General features: G+C 42.6%; 5 protein-coding genes across 8 annotated transcripts; 3 read left to right on the top strand and 2 right to left on the bottom strand.

Moving 5' to 3' along the window:
- The first annotated feature begins 333 nt into the window (after positions 1 to 333).
- LOC4337294 (indole-3-acetic acid-induced protein ARG7) lies at positions 334 to 1,332 on the top strand. The gene has a single exon (XM_015779678.3). It carries the CDS (start codon positions 474 to 476, stop codon positions 903 to 905), a length of 432 nt encoding a protein of 143 aa, XP_015635164.1. The 5' UTR covers positions 334 to 473; the 3' UTR covers positions 906 to 1,332.
- Positions 1,333 to 4,334: 3,002 nt separating this feature from the next.
- LOC4337293 (uncharacterized) lies at positions 4,335 to 6,366 on the top strand. Its single transcript, XM_015778558.3, has 5 exons — positions 4,335 to 4,440; positions 4,524 to 4,665; positions 4,817 to 4,924; positions 5,571 to 5,645; positions 5,935 to 6,366. Exons 2-5 carry the CDS (start codon positions 4,532 to 4,534, stop codon positions 6,164 to 6,166), a joined length of 549 nt encoding a protein of 182 aa, XP_015634044.1. The 5' UTR covers positions 4,335 to 4,440; positions 4,524 to 4,531; the 3' UTR covers positions 6,167 to 6,366.
- Positions 6,367 to 6,682: 316 nt separating this feature from the next.
- On the bottom strand, positions 6,683 to 8,658 carry LOC4337292 (uncharacterized). Its single transcript, XM_015778809.3, has 4 exons — positions 8,381 to 8,658; positions 8,221 to 8,288; positions 8,020 to 8,117; positions 6,683 to 7,111 (listed from the first exon to the last, which is right to left on the bottom strand). Exons 1-4 carry the CDS (start codon positions 8,589 to 8,591, stop codon positions 6,952 to 6,954), a joined length of 537 nt encoding a protein of 178 aa, XP_015634295.2. The 5' UTR covers positions 8,592 to 8,658; the 3' UTR covers positions 6,683 to 6,951.
- Positions 8,659 to 9,629: 971 nt separating this feature from the next.
- Positions 9,630 to 13,232, bottom strand: LOC4337291 (26S proteasome non-ATPase regulatory subunit 7 homolog A). Its single transcript, XM_015781703.3, has 10 exons — positions 12,887 to 13,232; positions 12,564 to 12,656; positions 12,399 to 12,480; positions 11,550 to 11,646; positions 11,386 to 11,461; positions 11,117 to 11,175; positions 10,908 to 11,030; positions 10,271 to 10,328; positions 10,085 to 10,170; positions 9,630 to 9,989 (listed from the first exon to the last, which is right to left on the bottom strand). The coding sequence occupies exons 1-10, from the start codon at positions 13,071 to 13,073 to the stop codon at positions 9,918 to 9,920; spliced, it is 933 nt and encodes a 310-aa protein (XP_015637189.2). The 5' UTR covers positions 13,074 to 13,232; the 3' UTR covers positions 9,630 to 9,917.
- Positions 13,233 to 13,445: 213 nt separating this feature from the next.
- LOC4337290 (mediator of RNA polymerase II transcription subunit 7a) lies at positions 13,446 to 16,315 on the top strand. Of its 4 annotated transcripts, none has more exons than XM_015778531.3 (6): positions 13,446 to 13,551; positions 14,831 to 14,998; positions 15,081 to 15,150; positions 15,348 to 15,514; positions 15,600 to 15,673; positions 15,954 to 16,315. In XM_015778531.3, exons 2-6 carry the CDS (start codon positions 14,861 to 14,863, stop codon positions 16,033 to 16,035), a joined length of 531 nt encoding a protein of 176 aa, XP_015634017.1. In that variant the 5' UTR covers positions 13,446 to 13,551; positions 14,831 to 14,860; the 3' UTR covers positions 16,036 to 16,315. The 4 variants fall into 4 exon arrangements, with proteins under 4 accessions (XP_015634017.1, XP_025880619.1, XP_015634018.1 ...); XM_026024834.2 differs by having other exon boundaries at positions 14,814 to 14,998; XM_015778532.3 differs by having other exon boundaries at positions 13,446 to 13,608.
- Positions 16,316 to 16,482: the final 167 nt, after the last annotated feature.

Here is a 16,482-nt window from a genome sequence, read left to right as displayed (position 1 = left end):
CCTACCATAGATAGACAACATATGCATGCATGGGCAAACTACTAATCCAAATGAATTTTCCAATGTTTGTTTCCTATACATACCAAACGATGATTCAAAAATCCCAAGATAAAAAAAGATTAAATACAGTTTTCACTTTATAGTAATATATCATGTGTTACATCACTATTAAATTAATTTATTTTAGGGACGAAAGGAGTATAAAATAGGAGAATAAAGTCACATCTCGCCGTAGTATTAAAAAACTTTGCGAGCCAACTGGACGACCCAAAAACATTTTCCCAGTTCGTCTGTCCCGTCCTATAAAACGTCCCGCCCCGCCCACTCGAAAAGCCAGCTCCTCCATTTCACCAACTCACACCCCCACACACGCCATTAACTCACCCAACAGCAGCTAGCCGAGCCGAGCCAACCAACGGACGAACACCTCTCTGGCTCTCTCCCCCACCGCGTCGTCGTCGTCGTCGTCGCCGATGGCCAAATGCAGCAAGATCCGCTACATCGTCTGGCTCCGGCAGACGCTGCGGCGGTGGCGGTCCCGGGCCGCGGCGCGCGCGGCGGCGGAGGCGGTGCCGGCGGGGCACGTGGCGGTGTGCGTGGGCGGGGCGTCGCGGCGGTTCGTGGTGCGGGCGGCGCACCTGAACCACCCGGTGTTCAGGGAGCTGCTCCGGCAGGCGGAGGAGGAGTACGGCTTCCCGTCGGGCGCCTACTGTGGCCCCATCGCGCTCCCCTGCGACGAGGGCCTCTTCGAGCACGTCCTCCGGCACCTCTCCTCGCCGTCCTCCGCCGCGCGGTTCGTCACCCTCGAGGACATCCAGAGCGGCGCCCTCTCCTGCTGCTGCGCCGCCGCCGGCGACGCCCTCCCGCTCCTCCGCGGCATTGCCACCGACAAGGCCGTGTGGTGAATGCGATGTGTGATCCCACCCCTAGCTAGCCGCTCCGCTCGCCATTGCGCGTGCGTGCATGCGCGCGACCGTTCTTGCCACCATTTTTTTTTTCTCTTCTCTTCTTGTCCTCTTTTTTCCCCTCTCCCTCCATGGCCATTTGAGAGGAGCTGAGACTCGCCGGAGCAAGAGAAAGAGAGAGAAATCGGCGACCGGCCGGCGGTGGCGGTGAAGTGAGATGGCTGAGAAAGTCTTAGGATTTTGAGACGGCCAAGTCTAGTCATCCATTCCCTTGTCAAATCCGGGAAAATTATTTAGCACCGGAGATTTTTATTCTTTCTTCTTCTTCTTCTTATTTTCACTTAATAATTCGCCAGTGTAAATAACTGTACTACTGCGATTATTCTGCCACCATTTCAAGTGAATTGAAACATTCTTTCTTTACAAAGCCTCACTGTCTCTTAATTTTCTTTCTACTGTACGGTCCTGTATGTACTTGCTGCTACTACTACTACATTTCTGTGTGAGCTGAAGCTTCTTACTATTTGGACCGTACGGATTATTAGGGGGCTTAATTAAAGGTAGCTTAATTAGAAAAGGATTTGACACGGTATCTTCTCCTTTTGTGGGAAAATTAAGAATGGAGCAGGAGTAGTGCAAGCTTAGTACTGGAGTAGAATATATGTTCAAGCTGTCGCTAGGCTGTTTGCAATGGTTTAGGTATGCATTATCATGGATGCATCGACCAGCTACCGATCGGAATTATGGGCTGATAATTGATACTGCAACTTAAGTATTCCTAGCTACTGCTATCAATGTTGTGTGCGGTAGTCAACTATTTTCTGTTCTTTTCTCTGGGACTGAAAATTAAGCGACTTAAATTATCCCTGAAGCCTGAAGATATCGTCAAGCTCTTAGCAACAGCCATAGTTCAGAAAAGCTGTTTTTTTAGAAAAAAAAAAACATTTTGATCTACTACTTTCTAGTCGAATCTCAACACATAACGGTATGGCCGTCCACTTTGCACCGAACAGGCGAAACACTGAACCTGAAGAGAGCAGCTTATCATTTAGTGGTAGTCAGTAAACGACTTTGTATATTGCACTATTGCTCCTAGAGAAGATCAGGTTAATTATGCAGTGGTAGTATGCAAACACCTCTCAAAGATTCCCCTTTCGAATGTTCTTCCTCCTCTCTCTGGATGATTATTTTTGTCCGTCTCTCCTTAAGATTACTAGATTTTCAGCAGGTTAGCCTGCAAAAATTCGGCAATCAGGGAGGAAACCGTTTTATCCAGTACTGGCCCCCGGCTAATCCAGTCCAATTATTACGTGGACGAAAAAAAATATCGTAAAGTTATGAGCTACTCCTGTATGTGGGGATGGAGAGAGAGAGAGAGAGAGTGTGTGTGTATTCAGTATTCTACTGTGTAGGCTCCGATTGTTCGAGCTATAAGCCACAGAAAAATAAACATGGTAATATAAATAATATATGAAATACAATTTATATTTGTGCGATCCAAAAGTAATGTCAAAATTAGATTATTGTAAGACAACTTTCAAACTAACTTTATAGTTAAATTTTAAAATTGAAATTTTGGTTGTAATTGACAATAAACTAATAACGAGACCAGAAGGAGAGGGTCACTTCAGTACTGTTAATACGGTAGTAAAAACACTGATGTGTGGATCCGGAGTGGAGAGGATCTGCATCCCACTTGGTCTACGTACTCCAGTAGTACTCCTATTTTTTACTGTGCTGCCGCTGCCGCTGAAATGGATGGGTGCGATTCGGTGGTGGGGGAGGGGAGGTTGAGAGGGAGGGAGGGGCGCGCATGTGGGCCGTGGGCCCCGCTGCATGTGTGATGATACCCCGGCCCGGGACGGCGCGGTGTGGACCAGCAGCCGCACGCCGTTGCCCCATCATCACCTGCTTCTGCTTGCCTCCGAGTCCGTAGTCCTTTGCGGCCTTTTCTTTTTTGCGGTTTAGTCCTTTCTCCTCCGCCTTTTTGTGCCCCGTCCTTTCTCCCGTCCTCCCTTCTTCTTCTCCGTTGCCCGATCCGTTCCGTTCCGTTCTCGCGAAGCAAAAATGCAAAACTGCAAGAGTCGGGGCGGCAGCCGGTACGCCTGCGGCGCTACACGTGCGGCTCTGGACACGTGGGGGTAGGACATACAGGCGGCGACGTTCCTCTCCGGGTAAATACGGATTTACGGGCGGTGAAATCCTGTATGACGTCAAATTTATTTATTTACTCCCTCCGTCCGAAATACTCCCTCCTTTCAAAATGTTTGATACCGTTGAGTTTTTAATACGTGTTTGACCATTCGTTTTATTCAAAAAATTTAAATAATTATTTATTCTTTTCATATCATTTGATTCATTGTTAAATATACTTTCATATGCACATATAGTTTTACATATTTCACAATTTTTTTAGAATAAGACTAACGGTCAAACATGTGCTAAAAAGTCAACGGTGTCAAACATTTTAAAACGGAGGGAGTATAAGGGATTTTAGGTGGATGTAAAATCCCTTATATTTCGGGACGGATGAAGTATTTGTTATGGCAAATTTTATCAAAATGTACTCAAAATTTATATAATTTATCCGTGGACATCTAAAAACCTGACACGGTTAGAGGACACCATATAAAATTAAAAACTAGTAATTTGATGGAGAATATCATAATCATTATTCTATTATTGAGTAAAGCACATGAACGATATCTAAACTTGTACGGATGTATTATGTAGATCCCTCAACTTTCAAAACGTATTTTTGGTACCGAACTTGTTTTGGGTGTCATATAATTCTAAACGGGTTCCAACCCACTCTATGTACTAACGTGACATGCCATAGCGGTTTCTAAATGACATTTTTTTTGATAGATTAGGAATCTAAATGACATACCCGCATAATTTTAAGAACCGTCCGTGCACTTCACTCTTTACTATTTTTATCCAATTGGAGAGAGATTTTTAAAATACAAAAAACACCCTTGATCCATGAGCTTCTAACCTGTCACAAGCAATATGATATAGTTGGGGTGATCACAGGTTGCGAATTGCATAATGTACGGTTTGAAATTTTTGGGAAAAAAAAGAAAATTTCAAAAAAAATTTGAAAATATAGATAATTATGCTAATATTTTAAGAAAAAAACTTTTCATCCTGCTTTTGATTGAAAGCAAATAAGTATGATATAGTTATATTTAAAAGGTTTGAAAAAAACTGTGGAAAGTTGTATAGCTAATCCCACATTAAAACCGGCATAGGATTCCACTAAAAAGACCGACGTAGGAAAAGAAACAGAAATCTAGCAAAACAGAACTGAAAAAAAAAATTCAGGCTCACACACGGGGCCCACAAGGCACGCAACGTCACGGCCCACAAGGCCCACTCAGCCCACGCCACAACACACACAAGCTCCCACAAGTCCCAACCAACCCTAGAGCCGCGCCGCCTCGCTTCTCCCCGACTCCCGCGTGCTCGCCGCGCCGCCCACCGTCACCGCCTGGAGCGTGCGAAAGCTCGCCGGTGCGGTTTCTCCGCTCAGGTAAGTCCACCTGCTGCTTCCGCCCGCACCCTGTAATCTTCGTCTCCGTCGGTTCTTGCTGAATCGCCGGCCCTGCCTTGCAGCGTGAAGGATGAGGAAGCTCAGGTTCCACGAGCAGAAGCTACTCAAGAAGACCAACTTCCTCGACTTCAAGAGGGAGAAAGGCCACCGCGACGCCATCGTCACGCAGCGCTACCTCCTCGTCGAGAGAGACGACTACAAGAAGTACTAACTCATCTCTCTCTCCAGAGTATCAACTCGTACCTTATCGGTTGGTTAAAGGATTATCTGTGTGTTCTTTCGCGTTTTACTGTTCATCCTGTCCATGGACATGGATTTGCTGCAAATTTGTGATTTTGTTTTTGGGTGGTGGCAGGTACAATGGCATATGCCTGATGGTGCAAAAGCTCGTCAACATTATAAAGCAAATGGACCCGAGAGACCCTTACAGAGCGGAGATGACAGACATGTTGCTCGATAAGCTGTAAGTAGCCTGTTGCGTGGTCTGCATACAAATTTAGAGCTGGACAGTTACGATCTACAATTCCACATGACCCATCAAACACGTTAGGCACACAAATTTGCTGTTTGCTGAATTGTCATAGAGTCAGAATCGAGATTGCTCAGGGAAATTCAGTTCCTGTATATAATGTTTCAGAGAATTTTATAGCATGTCAACTAATTCGTGTGTTTGAGGAGGGGCTGTGTGCCTGTGTCTATTTTTGAATTACCAAATTGATTGGATTTGCAATCGAGGCTATAAAGTATATACACATGACTAGTTTCTCAGTAGTTCATCTGCTTCTTGTCCAGGGACATAATTGTTTCGATAATCCTGCCAAAGATTTTTCGAATAATTCTCGCTCTTATGTTTGGATACGAACCTCGGTAGTCCTCTTCTTTTTTACTCCCAACATTTTGAGCTTGGACTGGACTAAAAGATTGATAGACTTGTGCTAAGCAGAACTTATAATCTAATGTTACTTTCTGCAATGGATTGCCTATGCTTGGGTACTTCATATAGAACTGTGCACTCTTAATTTTGTATGCTTTTCTTGTTTCCAGTTGTCTAGCCATTTCCAGATTTTGTACTACTCATGTGTAGTTTGATGAAGTTCATGAAATTTCAGGTACAACATGGGTGTAATTCCAACAAAAAAGAGCCTGTTAACATGTGAAAAACTTTCAGTGAGCTCCTTTTGCAGGTCCTTTCTCTCTCTCTCTCTCTCTCTCCATGTATATGTGCTGTGTAGCCATCTTTTACCATTTAGTGGCAAATGTTTACTCATCTCAGTTCAACAATTGTTAAATTGCACGTTTCATTGGTCAGCTGTATGTTAAAGTGTTGTTGTACCACTGCTTCAACATAAATGAGACTTACCATGGCTAACCACTTAACAAACACTATAACCTCGATTAGCACACAAGACTAAAGTTGTAGGAGATCAGACATATCGTACATCACTTATTGCGTGTATTGGCAAATTATTGCAGGCGGAGGCTTGCAACAGTCATGGTGAAGCTCAAGTTCGCGGAGCACCTTAAAGAGGCCGTGACATACATACAGCAGGGTCATGTGCGTGTAGGCCCAGAGACAGTCACCGATCCAGCCTTTCTTGTAACCAGGAACATGGAGGATTTCATCACCTGGGTTGACTCCTCAAAGATCAAGAGAAAGGTCCAGGAGTATAATGGTGAATTGGACGATTTTGATGCTATGGCTTGAGAATATCGTTGAGCAGAATTTCTGGGTCCATCGGTGTAGCTACTCGTGTATGATTTTTTTTTTGGAACTTTTTAAGGTGAGGTCGTGATTTGCTGCAGAGCTACTTGCATGTGCATTGTTGTTGTCAATGTTGTGTAATGCAGCTCAACGCCTATGACAGTTCATTCACTTACTAATACAATTTTGTAGCCGTTTCTCTATTACAGTAGCGCTTTGCTTATGTTCTTGAGTGTATTTTCCTGTCACATTACAACCTGATTATGCAGGATAATTCTCATGGTCAGATTCATCGACTTTCATGTCAGTGCGTGGCCAATCTAGGCTACGGATTACGGATAGATGGCCCTTGCTTACTCTTTGATGTTCTCTTAGTTGTGTTCGTTGGGATGTGTTGCCTATGTGCACTATAGTTGTGTGCACAATTTTTTCGCTGAGTTCAAAAAAGCTTTCATTATCTTAAAAAAGTATGTGGAGACTGAGTATTATACGCTATATGAACCAGTAGCAGATGGCGCATACTGCAAAAAAAGAACCGTACTTGATTCCAATCTTCAGTATTTGTTTACTGCACATTCAGGCACTATAAATTTACAATGGTGCACGTTATGCCATTCAGCAAGAAGCTGCATGCACATTCAGGCCATGCATAGGTGTTACTTCTAATACAGTTTTCAAGCCGACATTCAACTGGAAGCATGAGACCCAAAGAAAGAATAGATAGCTCCTCACACACAAAATGGATTTTATACTACCATCATGTCCTAAATTTCAGTTCACAACACTAACTATGAATCTTGAGATTCTTCATCACCTGGTAACGTTTGAGAATCCCTACTGCATTTTGATTCTTGCATCTCGACCTCAACAGTAGTCACATCTTTTGCCTTCCCATTTTCTGTCTCCATCCTTCTTACCTTCTCCTTTTGTATGGCTCGTAGCTCATACCTACAAATAAAAAAAAAAACAGAACATATGTTTCAAATGTTGATGCTGTTAAATTGTCTATGGTAATAGGGACTAGGAGAACATGTAAATATGAAATTCATAGACTTCTGCGGATAACATTTGAAATAGCAGCCTAAATCTATGAGGTCTTTGCACATCAAATATCAGCCTATCTCGATTGCATAGGTGGAAGCAGATAATGAGCAAAGCTGATTGCAAAGTCTCACGAGGCTACAGAGGAGTTAACTGTATATTTGGTCTAGTGTTTACATGCCTGTCTATAATTTTAGCCTGGATCCTGTAACTTCAGCACTCGCAAGGATGAATAATTCATTTTACCTATAATTTCACCTATTTGAAGTATATGCCTACAATACCTCTAAATCTTAGGACATATAATTCAGACCAAACAAGGATGAATAATTCCTTTTTTTCAGGATAGGTCATTTAGGTAACTTAAGTTAGTGAGGTACAATGGAGAACAATAACCTTCCAACATTCCATGATAATTAACAAAATCACAGGATGTAAACGGCAATTATATCTGGCAGAAGCACTACTTCACCAAGAAGATAGCAATTAATGGGCAATCTCATGTTTTTGCATACTCATCACTTCATCAGGTACAGCAAACCCAACTTCTTAAATATGTACAAGGGCTCACATTTGATGTAACTTATCTGATGAGATATAAATTGGTTGTGCGTAATGTTAAGTGCAAGGTAATGTAATGTCCATAGTTTATAATTATGTACTGTATTAAATTGGATTAGAAGGTAATGCATAACTCATTGAATTATGAAGGAAAAAGTGAGATGCTACTCTGATGTTAGCTTGTGTTGCATATCAATACTCAGAAACTAAATTTACATGACGATAATCGAAATAATTTCAGAATGGAAGCTTACGGAGAAGTGTAACTCTTAGCGAGCAGAAAGTATATCCTCCAGAACTGCTTATCCTTCATGTGGCGCGGGCACAGATCGTACCGGATCTTGGCCAATTCCTGCGCATCAAGCACGCATGCGTTTGCTCAAACTTCCACAACATCCTCATCACAGACAGAGAGAAGCGAGCGATACAGAACCGAGATCCGCCGGGAAGCGTACCTTGGCTTTGGAGAGCACGAGCACGGCGTGCCGCTCCTGCCAGCCGGTGAGGTCGCCAGCTTCCACCCCTGCGAGAAGCACGCACGGACATCACGATCGAGCCCGGATCGGAGTGGGAAGGATGAAATCGAGATGGAGATGGCGAGTGTGTGGCTGTTGCCTTGGAGCTGGAGCGCGGAGGACTTGAAGGAGTCCGGGGAGAGCGTCCGGAGGAAGTCGAGCAGCTGCGGCGTCACGCCCAGCTCCTCCTCCTCGTTCCCGGCCGCGGCGGCGGCGGCGGCGGCGGCGGAGGAGGCGGAGGGTTTGCTCGGGCCGCCTCCGCCTCCGCCGCCTCGGCGGCGGAACGGCCACGAGAAAGAGGAGAAGGCCATAGGGGGGACGAGCTGCGTTTGCGCCTCGCGATGGTGAATTCGGCGATGGGTTGGAGAGGATGGCCGCGACCGCGACGATTCGATTCGCTACGGCTTACGAATTCGCCGAGTCGTAATCAGCAGACGCACACACCACGCAAACCGTTCTGGAATCTGGAGGATGATTTCGACGAATTTTGTCTTGTGCCTTGTGCCGATGGAGTTTGGAACGGGTTTATTATTATTATTATTATTATTATTATTATTATTATTATTATTATTATTATTATTATTATTATTATTATTATTATTATTATTATTATTATTATTATTATTATTATTATTATTATTATTATTATTATTATTATTATTATTATTATTATTATTATTATTATTATTATTATTATTATTATTATTATTATTATTATTATTATTATTATTATTATTATTATTATTATTATTATTATTATTATTATTATTATTATTATTATTATTATTATTATTATTATTATTATTATTATTATTATTATTATTATTATTATTATTATTATTATTATTATTATTATTATTATTATTTATTTTACGAATTTGGCCGTGTGCTTTTATTTTTCAGAGAACAGTAACAGTTTCAAAGTAGGAATTGGGAAAAACGTTCGACTGCAATTCATTTCGAGGTAGATTTACAACGAGGTTCAGTAAGTTTCAAAGTAGGAATTAGGAAAAACCTGCAACTCCAATTCAGCCGCTACATCAAGGTTCCAAAACCGTTCGCTGATCAAGTACTCAACGGTTGTCCATTTTTATGAAAACGATTTGAAAATTGCAAAAATAGATGAAAGATAATCCAGGGCAGTTTAGTTTGACGTCATGAATTGAATTAGTTCACCAGGGTAGTTTTTGAACTCGAGCCGAAGCGAAAACCACCTGTGTGCACCCATCAGCGCTCCATTGACAGCCGCCAACTAGAGAACACATACGATAAGCCTCGCCAAGAAAACCTGTCCTAGCAACTTGTTAGGTATCAATTACAATGTTGCCACAAGCCGAACAAACTAATGGTTTTGCGTCAAGTAAACATTTACTAGAAGTTAATCGTACGACAATCCGCATCACAAAACATGATGCACCCCATGAAACATTGTATATAAGATCAAGATGAAAGCTCAAGAGGTAGTATGACCTAAGCTCACAGAATGTAAAGTTTGCCGTTGACCTTATCGTACATGAAATAAACATCGAAAGTGTAAAACCAAGGTCAAAGACAATTGGTTCAAACGCCATCATGCTAACATGTCACAATTCTTTTGGCTTCCACTGGGTCCAAAATCTAAGGCAAATAAAGCACATTCAGCTCCCAGCAGCACTAGGTATGGCGGTTGGCTTCGAATCCTCGGCTTTCTCATGCTCCTTGTTTAGCATCTGGAATCAAATAAAAGGAAGTCTTACAATAAATGACAAGTATCTCCTAACTCCCGCATCTTCTATATTCAATAGATAAGACAGAAACAATTTACCTTGTTATTGATCAAGTTATGGAGTGCGATGACACTCCGGATAAGAGAAGACAAGTATATGACCAACATCATATCGTTTGTTTTAACTGCAGGAAAGAACATTAGCATCGAACCATTTTAAGATAAGAAACCCAGACGACAGGTTCAGCTCAATTATAGTAAATTGGTGAGAACATGTGTTATTACCTGCAAAGGCTTTAATAAGCTCGTTTACATTGAGATTGGGGAGCAGATTAAACACATCCTGTGATTTTTTTAAAAAATAAACAGGTTATTAACTGCATCAGTAAAATTGTTTCAGCAACAGAACTTTGAATTATATTTAAATTTTGTTTGGCAAGTTACATGTAGTAAACTGTCATGACCTTCATTAGTTTTTTTAGACATGTTGTGTCACAGTTTTCTTATTAAGGTAGTGACAAGCTGAGTAAAAATATTAGACAAAAAACCAACAAATCATAAAAAACATACATAAAACAAATTTGGCCATCCAAAAGATCCCTTATATCTCGCGTCCAATGTATTGTGAAAACTACCAGTAGCATCACAGGGAATTACCAGTGGCAGCATATTCCACTTTGTAAGCAACTTTTAAGCACTTTTTTTATTTGATTTGGGAGTGATATTTAGTGATACTGAATTCCGAACAACCACAATAATGGAGGTGTATATCTCAAAGGCACAAATATTCCATAAAACCAAACGGCGGTAGCATGAGATAGCTTTCAAGTGCTGACCTCAATAATATAGCAAATGCAAGAGAATTGGAGGTATATGTAACTCCTAAGAATACCATACAGAAAGCAATGAGTAGAAGGCGAACCTGCAAGTGGTACAAAATCTCATGATTCAGTGGGAGCTTCCCTTCAATTACAAGATCTAAGTACCCACGGATCTCCCTGAGCCTTGCGTCCAGTCCTTTCAAGGCTGCAAGCTTGCTGGTTACCTTTAATGACAACAATGATAAAGGATATATTAGGGCATAATAAAGCAACTTGTAGGCTGAAAATGCATATTCTTGTGAAATATTACCTCTGTCGCAAGCGTGCTTATTGTTGTGTCCTTGACATCCCTCAGAAGATGCTCAACTCCTATAAGTAGGATGAACATACATCAGTCAACAATCCTTTCTGAAGGAAAAAGACTTCACCACAAAAATATTCTTTCCTCTTGGTGAAGAAACCTCACTAGCATCAACAACTTAATATATTTACCGCTCAAACAAGCTAACTATTATCTGTAACTTGCAAAATACATAAAGCATCCCTTTTTCCTAGTAAAAACAGATGAGACAGACATACCGATTTCCTCAACCTCGTGGGCAGCTATTTCTGAAGGAACATGAACAAACACCTTTTGACTTTTTTGAGTAGCATTCTGTAAAAGACAACATGTACATTAATGAAACAGAACAAGACAATGGACAAGCACAATAAACCTCCAGCTTCTTAGATCACATGCTAACCTCTTTAACCTCCTCCACAGCATAGTATGCTTTGGTGGGTATTCCTAACTCCTTGGGTTGAACATCAATAATCACCAGGACAGGGTTAGGAACATAGCTACAATTGAGAAGCACAAGAACTAAGTTAGCTACTATGAAGGGTAAGCACCAAAATAAATATGGCACAAGCATCCAGGGACAAAAACAAAAAGGAAAAAAAATACTTTGAAGGGGGGAAACTACTTCCACTTTCATTAACAAAAATTACAAGCACACTTAATAAAAAGATACAGAAGGTAATGTTTCAGGTATACTAACATCACCTATTAAACTCCCATGCCACCAATATGTGCGAATGACTTTCCAAACACATAAATTAATTTGAGGGAACAAATTAACTACAAAACTGCTTTTAGTTAGGATGATGCTTTAGTTAGCACCAAGCTGTTCATATCAGTTCATTATGTTCGTAACCAAAACTGATCAGGAAATTTCCATCGGCCAGGGTAGCAGATAAGGTTCCAGCAAGAAAGAAAAAAAGGGGGGAAAGATAAAAGGTGTTATCTATGATGCGGGACTAGCTATGCACTTCTGAGGAGCTTACAGTCCAGTGCAGTAGGGCCACAGTTTTATGCACAGACAACATTCGACTTGCTCTCATGTTAACAGTAGGAAGTCAAACAGCAATTGAATCTAGGTTATATATAAAACAGTTCCTTCTGTTATACTAGCAAGCTGAAAAGTCTACAGTGCTTTATAACTTGGGTGCCAGACAATTTAATAAAGATTACTTGCACCAAAACAACATATCTAGTCAAGAATATAACTTCATGAACAATACAGGATATAAAGCTTCGGTACATCACATACTTATTGAATAGTGCGTGTATATCCAAGTCGTTCTCCCTGAGTTTTGGACCGGTGCTGTACCAGCCAACAACATGCTCCTTGGCTACACGAAGAACAGCTCGTCAGTACAACACAATCAGTTACACAGGGCAGGTCAAACAAATGGAAGACTTGCAAACTGCATACCGTTGATCCTCTTGAACATGGAAAACATCGATTCGTGGTAATTATGATCGAGGAACCAGATCCTCGGATCCTTGTCATCCTCTTCAAACGGCACTGCAAAACCAAGTGCCATAGCATGCTATAAATACAGTAAATCGTCACTGGAATAGAACTCCACAGATCTAATTGTGCAGGTTCAACGCAATTCACGCCAATAGATCTAACTATACCCACAACCGCCACCAGTTGCGCGAACCCTAAGGCGAACTAGCAGCGCAGATCCCTTGGAAACAGAAGGGGGCTGATCCGAGACACGCAAACCCTAGTACTGGGGGAAGGTTTACCGGCGTAGGAGTTGGTGACATCGACGGAACCGCGGGAGGAGGTGCCGAGGAGCACGCCGACGACGCGCTTGCGGGTGTCGCGGGCGACGCGGTTGTAGTGGTCGACGATGCTGAGCAGCACCAGCGGGTGCACCACCACCTTCTCCAGCGTCCGCCCCGAGAGCTGCGCCGCCTTCACCACGTCCATCTCCGCCGCCGCCGCCTCCTACTCGTCGCCCTCCTCCTCCTCCTCCTCTCCCTCCTACTTCCTCGCTCGATTCCGGCGAAGAAACCCTAACGCGGCCACAGATCTGCGGCGGCGCGGCCTCTCTCTCCTCCCCTGACTTGTGTTGCTGCTGCGACGGCCGCCTCTGCGCTTTGCTTCCCCTCTTTTTCTTTCTTTCTTGCGGAGGCGGAAGGTAGGGGTGCGCCTCTTCGAAAAAAGGATTTAATAGAGGGACGGAAACGGAAAAGAACTCGGATTGAAGCCTCGTAAACCGTTCGATCTCAAGTGGACGGTCCAGATGAAGCTCACTGGATCGAGTTGGGCTTTTTGGCCCATGACCACCAACCCAACCCTGGTTCGCCTTCGGCTTCGGGTCGGTTCGGTCGCTCGTCTCCGTCTCCGTCTCCGCCACCGCCACCGCCGCCGCCGCTCGCCGGAGGCTCTCGCGCCCTTCCTCGAGGTTGGCATCCCCATCTGTGCTTCGTCCAAACAACTGTTCATGTTTTTCCCATTCCGGGTATAGATTCTCACCTCTAACTCTGGTTCATTCTGCACCCTAAATTTCCCCAATTTGCATCTCGATTGGTTGAATCAATGCCCAGATCTCTCGCCGGTTTGTTGAAATTTAGTTCGTATTATTGCCGCGATATCTTTAACACGATAGCCATCTCAATCAGGCCGGTAGGCGCTTGCTTGGCGGGGCCAGAAATTTTTCTGAGCCTGGGCAAGTCTACCGATGAACACAACTTAACAAGTGCTTGCAAAGACCACTCACACAAGATTCGCCATGGTCCCTTTCATATCAACTTCTCAGTATGAAATTTGAGCAAAGTGTTAGCACAGGTGAAAAATCCAGTTCAGTTTGTCCAAGTATTTTGCTCCTGCTGGTATGCCTTTGCATCTGCCTGCTAATTAAGTAGCCAAGCGCCCAAATAAGATAGTCTAAGCATAGAGTCATGTACCATGTGCCTGTTGTGTACTTGTGTTGCTGCACGCCCTGCTACTCTGCTAGACACCTGCTGCCCGCGCCATTGCGCCAACGTTTGCTGCTCAACCGTCGGACGCACGCAGAGCAGTGCAATGCATTCACTGCTGCAAGCGAATGAGCCATTTACCCTGGGCAGCTGCCCAGGGTGGTCGGGCGCGAAATCCGCTCCGCTTCTTCCCCCTGTTCCACTCCCTCTGCTTCCTTCTTCCTTGGCATCATCTCTATGGTCCTTTCATCTATGGGATTGATGTCCTGTGGGTAGGCGTGGGGGTTGTGAAGTGTGGGTAATGGTCTCGTGGGCGTGTTCAACATTGAATTGGTGCGACTGTACTAGTCGACTTGTCTGGGTTTTATATCGTGGTAAGTGATCACGTGGTAATCAGTCAAATCGGTGCGAGTTGTCCTTGCATTTGTTTTGGTTTGCAATTTGCATCTGTAAATTGGTAGTAATGGGAGTAACTGATTAGTTTTGCTTTTTGATGATTCAGTGAGTCAAATTATAATCTCTTAAATGTAATGTTTGTATTATGTTGCAAGAACTGCAACTGCAATACCTACCCAGAAGATTTGACCACAGATTCTTAAAACAAAGTATAAATCTGAATGAAAGGGGACTGGTTTTCTAGCGTGAAGATGATTTGGTTTCCATTTTACATGTAAACAATAGTTTCAAATTAGATTCAGTTTATTGAGCTTAAGGAAACATAGGCCACATCAAAAGTTGTGATTCTCAGATTCTGTGATGTGACAGCTTGGAAGTTGAGTTGGTTCCGTACCTGGCATGGCCACATCATCAGCATATCCTCCACCTCCTCCATATTACCGACTATACAAGGATTACGAAAAGGATCCTTCATCTGCACCTGAACCTCCACCGCCAGTTGATGGACCATATCAACTCTTCGGTGCTACCTACACAGTATGTTGCTTATTGTACTCTTCTTTATATTATGTTGTTACATGTGTTAAACTGACTATGCCTTTGCCTATATGCTCTCTAGACAGATGTGGTGCTCCCAAGCTTAGAGGATCAAGGTGTTCGTCAGCTTTATCCGAAGAGCCCAGATATCGGTATGTGCAACTCCTGACTGCATATTTAGTTCAATAGTTACATTGTGACTTGTTAAAATTATTCGGGCTTCTATGGTAAGCTTCCTACACTTCTGGCCATACTGAACAAATGGTTTGTGTTGTTACTTTCAGCACTAAACAACTTTTGTATTCTTTGATTTAACGAGCTGGCTTTTTGAATAACTGATTATCTGCAGATTTCAAAAAGGAGCTAAGGACCCTGAACAGAGAGCTTCAGCTCCATATTTTGGAGCTAGCAGATATTTTAGTGGAAAGACCATCACAGTATGCTCGTAGGGTAGAGGATATTTCACTCATTTTCAAGAACTTGCACCACCTTCTTAATTCCTTACGACCTCACCAAGTAAGAGACTCAGTTTTTATCCCACAGTATGAATGATTGTCTCTATATTCGCCAAAATGATTTCCCTTTTCAAAATACTTTGTAGGCCAGAGCCACTCTGATTCACATGCTTGAGAACCAAATTCAGCGTCGGAAACAAGCAATTGAAGATATAAAGCAGTAAGTATCTTTAGCTTGAAACCTTGAATAGGGCTGCTAACTAAGAATGGCTGTTGAACTTCAATGATCATGCATGCTGTTTTAGAACAAATGCCGACTTTTAGGCTCAGATCAATTTTGACCTCCAACCCTTATATTATTTGCGAATTGTGCAACTTACATTCCTCATTGAAAACCACTCCAGTTTTCATCCTATGTATCACTGATTTGGATCCCTATTGGCACAAAGCACGTGAATCACTTTCCTGAGATTTATACCTTTCTTGCTATTGTTTCGCAGGAGGAGAGAGGAGGCACAAAAGCTACTTGGGGAATCACTGCTAATCTTAGATGGAAACCAGCCGAGTTTGCCTGCAATGTGAAGACATGTGATGTATCTGCTTCCCTGCTTCCTAACGTGCCAAGTTGGCTAGCTAGAGAGTGCACTTGGCAGTTCACCTGTAGAAATAGTCTAGTGAGTAGTGTGACCGTGGGAGATACTTCTGGCTTTTGTGCAAACTCCTTATTTATTGCCTGTTTGTGTGTTGTGATTTGTGAAACTTTAAACATTGAACCTATCCTGGACTTGACGGTAGAAAAGCTTCAATGTTCTCCTGTAATGCATACAGTTTCATGATGTTTAGAACCTATAGTTCTGTTTAATTGCTTGACAGTTCCATTATTATTTTTTATCTACTCTACTAGTAGAAGACTGGAAGATTTTTTTTTAGTGGGGGAAATCCAAATACATGGGTGAATAGCCAAAGTGGTCCTCCAAGTTTCATCTAAGGCTCAGTTTAGTCCTTGATATTTCAATCTATCCATATTAG

Source organism: Oryza sativa, chromosome 4, assembly GCF_034140825.1.
Source record: "Oryza sativa Japonica Group chromosome 4, ASM3414082v1".
Lineage (NCBI taxonomy): Eukaryota > Viridiplantae > Streptophyta > Magnoliopsida > Poales > Poaceae > Oryza > Oryza sativa.
This window is presented reverse-complemented; position numbering and strand designations above follow the sequence as displayed.